Source organism: Chlamydomonas reinhardtii, chromosome 16, assembly GCF_000002595.2.
Source record: "Chlamydomonas reinhardtii strain CC-503 cw92 mt+ chromosome 16, whole genome shotgun sequence".
Taxonomy (NCBI): Eukaryota; Viridiplantae; Chlorophyta; class Chlorophyceae; order Chlamydomonadales; family Chlamydomonadaceae; genus Chlamydomonas; species Chlamydomonas reinhardtii.
In genome coordinates this window covers 3,546,746-3,553,573 of record NC_057019.1, presented here as the reverse complement: position 1 = coordinate 3,553,573, position 6,828 = coordinate 3,546,746, and the positions used below count along the sequence as shown (strand labels likewise).

The 6,828-nt window shown below is 62.5% G+C and overlaps 2 protein-coding genes across 2 annotated transcripts in view; one reads left to right on the top strand and one right to left on the bottom strand.

Moving 5' to 3' along the window:
- The window catches only part of CHLRE_16g679520v5 (uncharacterized protein), a 2,996-nt gene extending 272 nt beyond the window's left edge, over positions 1 to 2,724 (top strand). The window contains exons 1-5 of the mRNA XM_043071385.1: positions 1 to 322; positions 821 to 915; positions 1,563 to 2,071; positions 2,156 to 2,266; positions 2,382 to 2,724. The exon at positions 1 to 322 is cut by the window's left edge and continues 272 nt beyond it. Of these exons, the coding sequence (XP_042915740.1) occupies positions 288 to 322; positions 821 to 915; positions 1,563 to 2,071; positions 2,156 to 2,266; positions 2,382 to 2,504 (873 nt within the window). The 5' untranslated portion in view covers positions 1 to 287 and the 3' untranslated portion in view covers positions 2,505 to 2,724. The remainder of the gene's footprint in view (positions 323 to 820; positions 916 to 1,562; positions 2,072 to 2,155; positions 2,267 to 2,381) is intronic.
- Positions 2,725 to 2,987: 263 nt separating this feature from the next.
- On the bottom strand, positions 2,988 to 6,388 carry CHLRE_16g679164v5 (uncharacterized protein). Its single transcript, XM_001699218.3, has 8 exons — positions 6,153 to 6,388; positions 5,759 to 5,836; positions 5,300 to 5,399; positions 5,034 to 5,171; positions 4,701 to 4,813; positions 4,297 to 4,414; positions 3,879 to 3,979; positions 2,988 to 3,654 (listed from the first exon to the last, which is right to left on the bottom strand). Exons 1-8 carry the CDS (start codon positions 6,264 to 6,266, stop codon positions 3,601 to 3,603), a joined length of 816 nt encoding a protein of 271 aa, XP_001699270.1. The 5' UTR covers positions 6,267 to 6,388; the 3' UTR covers positions 2,988 to 3,600.
- Positions 6,389 to 6,828: the final 440 nt, after the last annotated feature.

The window sequence follows — 6,828 nt, the reverse complement described above, 5'->3', positions numbered from 1 at the left end:
CGGAAAAATCTTAAGGTTTGAGCAAAGTACCCGCGACTCCAAGCTGGTCAGCTGCATGTTGCGCAGTCTCGTCGCCCGGAAAAATCTTAAGGTTTGAGCAAAGTACCCGCGACTCCAGCTGGTCAGCTGCATGTTGCGCAGTCTCGTCGCCCGGAAAAATCTTAAGGTTTGAGCAAAGTACCCGCGACTCCAGCTGGTCAGCTGCATGTTGCGCAGTCTCGTCGCCCGGAAAAATCTTAAGGTTTGAGCAAAGTACCCGCGACTCCGCTCGCTCAGAGTAGAAGCATATGCTGTGGGTGCGTGTATCAAACGTATGCTGTGGGTGCGTGTATCAGACGTATGCTGTGGGTGCGTGCAGCGAGGAGCGAGTTGTGATTACAAGCGATGAAAGTAACCTGATGCATCCATGTTTATATATCTCACAACCTAACTCTGCAATTATATGCCGCTGTCGCAGCCTGGTGCGACTCACGAGTTTTGCCGGAAATTCGCCCAAGTTTTGCGCGAGTTTTGCGTGAATTCCCCGCCAGTTTTTTCCGAGTTCCCGCGCCCCGCCCGCGCGTGTCCGCCCCGCCCGCGCGTGTCCACCAGCGACTTTCATGCATTCCAGCGAGCCCCGCCCGCGCTGCAGCCCAACTGTCAACCGTGTGAAACCGTGTGCGCCCAGAGGCAGCTCATGGAAACCGGGTCAGCCCCATACGTCTCTCTGAGCTTACACGCAGCTCACACACGCAGCTTCCCAGACGGCGCGCGCACGACTATGCACTCCCACTCGCGCGCCGCGCCAACCGGCACACCCGCCATGCTCCACCGTGCTCAGACGCAGCTTCCCACACGCGTGCGCGCTCAACTGCCAGCTCCCACTCGCGCGCCTGTCGACTAGCGCCAACTGCACGTGTGCGTCACTGCAGTCAGGTAGCTTCCAAGCCGGGCCGCCGTACAACTACCTGCTCACACTCGCGCAGCTGCCGACTGCCATGCTACCTCCTGTACGGCTGAGGGGGGTTGGGGTGCCGTACACGAGTTAGTTGGGGATTAGTCGGAGCTGTCCTAGAACCCCATCATACTATTTTTTATTCCCCCGCACCAACTGCCCACCCGCAGCAACCAAACTGCAAGCTATGCGAGGCCTGTCCCATTGCGCCATCCCTAGCACCCTTAGGGCGCCGCTGCTCCCCACGATACATCATCAGTCCTGCGGCCGCAGCGGCCGCATGCCCACCCGTCGCGCCGAGGCAATGCGCACGCAGTCGCCCACGCCCGCCATCCCCACCATCACCACCCACTGCTCCTGCGGGGCCACACCAGCACAGCCGGGAGGGGAGGGCCTCAGAAGGCAGGTCCGACAGGAGGCGCTCAGGACGATGTCTCCAACAGCTATTAAACCCACATATAAGGTGGCAACTTCGCGGTTTCGGTGTCTTCGCGGACGCCTGACGGCACTCTACACGAGCTCTCACCTCGCTTGCGCCGCCAAGTGCGTCTGGGCTGAACCACAGCCGCAGGGTCTCCTGAGTACGGCAATTGGTCAGGCTCAGCTCCACACTGCCGCCACCCCCCAGCTGCCCTGCAGCGCCGCCGGCCCACGGCGGCGACCGCGTCGGCGGCCCGGTTTGAAGAGCGCCTGCGCTACCTCTTCGCCAGTGGGGCGGCAGGGCAGGCGGCGGGGCAGGCGGCGGGGCAGGCGGCGGGGCAGGCGGCGGGGCAGGCGGCGGGGCAGGCGGCGGGGCAGGCGGCGGGGCAGGTGGAGGCGGCGGGGCCGGCAGAGGCGGGGCCCCGGGGCGCAGTGCACGTGCTGTGGCACTACCACTTCTCCGCCTTCCGCCGAAAGCGCTGGGCTGCGTTCATCCAGCGCGACCGCGCGCTCCACCGCGTCGCCAAGCAGCTCACAGGCGGCAGGCCCAAGGAGGAGGTGGTGGTGGGGTGGGGTTCGTGGGCCTTCCAGGGAGGGAAGGGCGGCTCCCCCATCTCCGTCAGGGGCGGGCGCGCGCCGACGGGGCGGCTCATCAAGCTGCTCCGTGAGCGCTACGCCAAGCATGTGTTCATCATCGATGAATACAAGACCTCCAAGGTGGGTGGGTTGAGTGGGATTGTGCCTGGCTTTAGCGGAAGCCCTTGTGTGGCCCCCCTCCCTCCCACCCTCCCGGCCATGCAGACATGCTACAACTGCGGGTGTCAGGAGATGGCCATCAAGCGGCTTGGGGGGCTGAAGGAGGGGCAGCGGCCCTGGTCGGTCAAAGTCTGCAACGACTGCTTGACGACCTGGGTGAGGACCGTGCATGTGCGGGGACGGCTGGGCACTGGGGACGGATTGATTGACAGGTTGACGGTTGGGACAGCTCATGTGCGCTCTCCTCTTCCTCCCCGTTCCCCATCCCCAGAACCGCGACGTCTCCGCCGCCAACGTGATCCGTGTGCTCCTCCTGCTGAAGCTGATGGGCTTCGAGCGGCCGACCAAGCTGCAGCGGCCGCCATGGCCGCCGGCGGAGGCGGGGCCGGGCTGAGAGCCTGAACGGCGCTAGCAGGGCATGGGGCTGAGGGTGCACGTGTCGATTGGCGGCGAGTGACGTGACTAGTTTGTTAGCTGCGGGTTAGCACGGACTGTGCACCCCACCCAACCGGCCACGTCCGGATTTGCGGGGATGCCAAAGGCCCCCAACATAGAGGCGTGTGCTTAGTAGGCGCCCGCGTCAAGGTGGCTGGGTTGATAACGACCCGGGATCAGCCCTTTTCCTGCCATAAGGCAGCCACCTCCTTGTTTGGGAATGCTGTAGTGGTGCGTATGCGCTCAGTCAGAACCCAGGGAAAGCTCCCTGCGCGCCACACCGTACGCGCGCCTTCCGCTCTGGTCTACGTACGCATTAGTTCCGCAACGCACGTCAATAACCGTACTGGCCTTCATAACTACGGTAGTCACGGCTGGGTAGCCGGGAGTCGGGCAGTGCCAGTTGTGGCCGGCCTTTGAGAGAGGCAAGAGTTAGGCCAGGCTGCGTCCAGGGTTAAACCGATTGTGGAGATCTGGCAGCAAGCACGGATAGCGTGCAGAAACTCGTGCAACGTCTGTCGGACAGGCCGACTGCTTGGCCGCGGCACACTGGCATGAAACGTTGCTGGCTGCAAATCAAGATGTAACCATGTCGTGCGCAGCTCTGCATCCCCCCACGTATGCACAACCGTTCAACACCTCTCGCCCCCTTGGAACCCTTCGCTCGTGCCCCGCACGCCGCACGCCCGTCCAAGCAGAATCGCAGAGAGCTCCTCCACTTGGCACTTGTCAAGTCCCGTGGGGAGTCCAGGCCTAGGCAAAACTCCAAGCGGCATCATGCGCCATAGGTCCGTCGTAACATGCACCTGTGTCCCCCTCATCATTGAGAGCGACGGCCATCCACCATTGCCCTTCCGTATACCATGTATCGACAGCACGCCCGCACAGCGCTGGCCCTGCACCACCCGGCCGCCGCTCATGCCAAAACAAAAGCGCTTCCCCCGTATGGCCTGGTCCCCAGGTCTCCGCCAACAGCCGCAGTGGCCGCCGTTTGTAGCGGCCCACAGCGGTCGCTGTGCAGCGGTCCTCAACGGTTGAAGTCTGCAGGGGGGGCCTCAGCGGCCGACCTTGCCCAGACTGGAGTCGGTCTTGGGATTGGCCGTGTACTCCTGAGGGGGGCGGGGTGCGTGCGGCGGAGACAGTTGTGCATTCCGGCAGCAGCTTCAAAGCATGGGTGGCCTTGGCGTTGGAGTTGCTAATGATGTCGAAATCTGGCAATGAAAGATGACAATTGGGCGCGCTCCAATCAACTTCTGGGCTCGGAACCTCGAGCCCACTCCTTCCTTTGGGCTCGGGCACACACCGGTCTATCCACCCCCACAGCCGCGCCCACCTGCATGTCCACCACGGCGTGGTCTATCTGGCTCTGCAGCCGCCTCAGGTCACGAATGTACAGCAGCCGCAGCACCTTGGCGGCGGAAGACAGCGCCTCGCCTGAGCGTGCATTGGAGGGAGTCCAGGCACGATTGCCATAGTTGGGATTTGGGCAGGTTCAGGATTTGGGGAGGGGCCCCGGCGCTGGTGGAGTCAGAGTGGTAGCTTTTTGCCTTGCATGACTGGTGGGTGTTTTGCGCACACGGACCACATGATCCGAAGCGATGTGGGAGTGCCAGGACTCGGGCGTAGCCCCACGGACCAGGCCAATCAGCCACAATTCTCTGCCTAGCTCGCTTCCTCCCCGTCTGTGTTACATCCCAGCCCCGTTCCCGAGGCTTTCCGCTCCACGCCCCAGCTCCGCCGCCGCCACTCACCCTGCACCTCAAAGCCCAGCGGCACCTCTGCCAGGCACTGCGCCGCCGGCCCCTCCGGCCGCCACACGCCCGGCCGCTGCGCGGGCCCCACCTGGCACGCCAGCCGCTCGGCCGCCGCCTGCGTGCCGGCGCGTGCAGACAGGCATCGGCGCAACGGGCATGATATCGAAGATGATTTACTTGCATGAGACGCGGACACGCATTGCACAGCAGTGTTCACCGTCCCGTCCAGCCCTAATTGCAGCTCATCTATGCAGGGGACGCGCGGCATGTGGTTGAAACAGGAGTCCGTACCAAAGCTCCGTACCGCCTTGCATATACTTACAAGCCCTGCCCGCTCCTCCTAAACCGCTACGCCCTCACGCTTTTAAAGCTTCCCATCTTCCCCACCAGCCTGCCCCCACCTGCATTGCTGACACGACGTCCGCCTGGTCGCCGCCCTCGCCGCCACCGCACCAGGGCACCTGCGCGGCGCGTATGAGCTGTAGCACCGCCGCAGCCACCTGTGGGTCGTCCACTGCGGCGCCGCCGAAAGCAGCAGCGAGTCAGGCAGCAGGCAGCAGCGAGTAAGGCAGCAGACAGCCACGATGTTAGAGAGTCAAGGAGTTGAACCGGCAGGGCTGCATGCTCAGGGTCGGCACCAGCAAGGTCCAAGTCTGGTCAGGCGGGTGGGAACGCGGCGGGGGCACCGCAAGCGGAGCTGTTCACCGCAAGTTGGGTTCTGCCACCAGACTCACAGTCACTGAAAGCCCCCTCGTCCGCTTTAGAGCTCTTGCCCGGCTGCGATGTCGCCGAAGTGCTGGCGGCGGAGCTGGAGGCGCCCGCGGATGCGGGGTTTGCTTTGCCGGCAGCCTCTGGCGCCTTCATCTTGTCCGCTGCATGGGGCCATCGGCGGCATTTCAGAGTCCGCTTCAAGTGGTTTCCTGCACGACCCACATCGCCATTCACCACATCGCCGTTCACCGCATCGCCCGATCCCCGCATCGCCACGCCACGCCCGCACCGTTGTCTTCATAGTCCAGGTTGACTGCGAACCCCACCAGCCACTCCACGGCTGCTCGCTGGTCACCAGGCGGCACCGGGCAGTCCAGGTCTTTCAGGTACTGTCAAAAACATGGCATCGCAGGGTAGAGGCAGTAGGAGTGAGTGATTGAGAGAGGGGGGTAGGGACAAATTGGTGTGGGGGTGGGAGGCGGCTGGCAGGCATGGGCTCGCGATGTTAGCGCCGCCAGGCACAGGGGCACGTGCGGCCCGAGGCTGTTGCACCCAGACCCCCTAGCACCCAGGCAGCTGAACACCCGGTTTCGAAGCCTGTCTCGCAGGCATGTCGACTTCATGGCAGCAGTAAGAGTCAAGACGGTCAGGACAGCTCAAGTTCAGGCACCTGGCATCGTGCGCTCTACATGACAGGAGGGGACCGAACACAAGGTGAGTTGGGGTCAGCACAGACGGCAGCACCAACCTTTGCAAACGCCGCATCCCAGCCCGGAGACGCCGTGTCAGCCAGACCTTTACGGTCCACAATCTTGTATTCTCGAATCTGAGTCAATGTGCGGGCATTGCAGGTTTGACACAAGTGCCGTGGTTTCACACTACGGTACATCACGCCGTTGCGGCTCACGCGCACCGTAGAACAACTCCGCTCATATGCCCTTCTGTTACATATCGGGAGTCCCCTTTAGTACCCGCTGGGGGCATCCACGGCAAGCGACGCCGGGCGTGAACCCACTCAGCCCAGCTGCACCAACCCCGTGTGGCACTCGACCGTGCGATGCGCAAGGCCCGGGCAGGTGGACTCCGTCCTTGGGGTGCAAGGTCCGGGTGTTACCAGGGGCAGCGTGCGGCATGTAATTTACCTTGAGGTTTTCCAGCCATATCACAAGCTTCCTTAATTGGTCGGCATCGGCTAGGTCCACGGGCACTTGCGGGTATTTGAGCGCCCGCAAATTAAGATTTAGCAGTGCCGCCATAAACAAAACCTTGAACGGCCAAAAAGCTTTGGGCCTCACTGGAACGGAGCTTTGCGGTGAATGTACGCAATATCAGCAACAGCGCAGGCAATGTCTTGAACACGCATGCATAAATAATCATATATGTGCCCTTATGCGGTTGTGAGCGCAACGTATTGCGCAGCGGTCAGCTTCTGGCACGAATCGTGTGTGATGGGACAGGGTTTAGGCAAGTTGGTGGAGTCCCATAGGGTGCAGCTGATTCCCAGACCCCAGCAGATGAAGGCCACAGCAGGGGGAAGCAATTTGCAACGGCAGTGCGTGACCGCGCGGCTGGTCAAACGCCGGAGTTACTGTATTGACAAGTTGCTGGTTAGCTGGAAGTACCGTCTACGTGCCATGTCAGTGCCGGTATCTTGTAGATGGCTTTAGGCCCCCGGCGTCTACACAGCGTAGACGACCCCTCCCGCGCCATCTACGCCCAGATAATTACCCTAAGGGGCACGCCCCACGGGCACGCCCCCCAAACCCCAAAACATCTACGCTCCCTGTCTAAGATACCGCCAAATCCAGGGGTTCCCCT

Coding starts and splice junctions, on each gene's coding strand:
- CHLRE_16g679164v5 (XM_001699218.3), bottom strand. CDS start 6,266: ATGGCGGCACTGCTAAATCTTAATTTGCGGGCGCTCAAATACCCGCAA. Junction 5,172..5,299: donor CCTGGACTATGAAGACAACG/GTGCGGGCGTGG, acceptor GGCCCCATGCAG/CGGACAAGATGAAGGCGCCA. Junction 3,980..4,296: donor GCTGGGCTTTGAGGTGCAGG/GTGAGTGGCGGC, acceptor ATGCACGCTCAG/GCGAGGCGCTGTCTTCCGCC.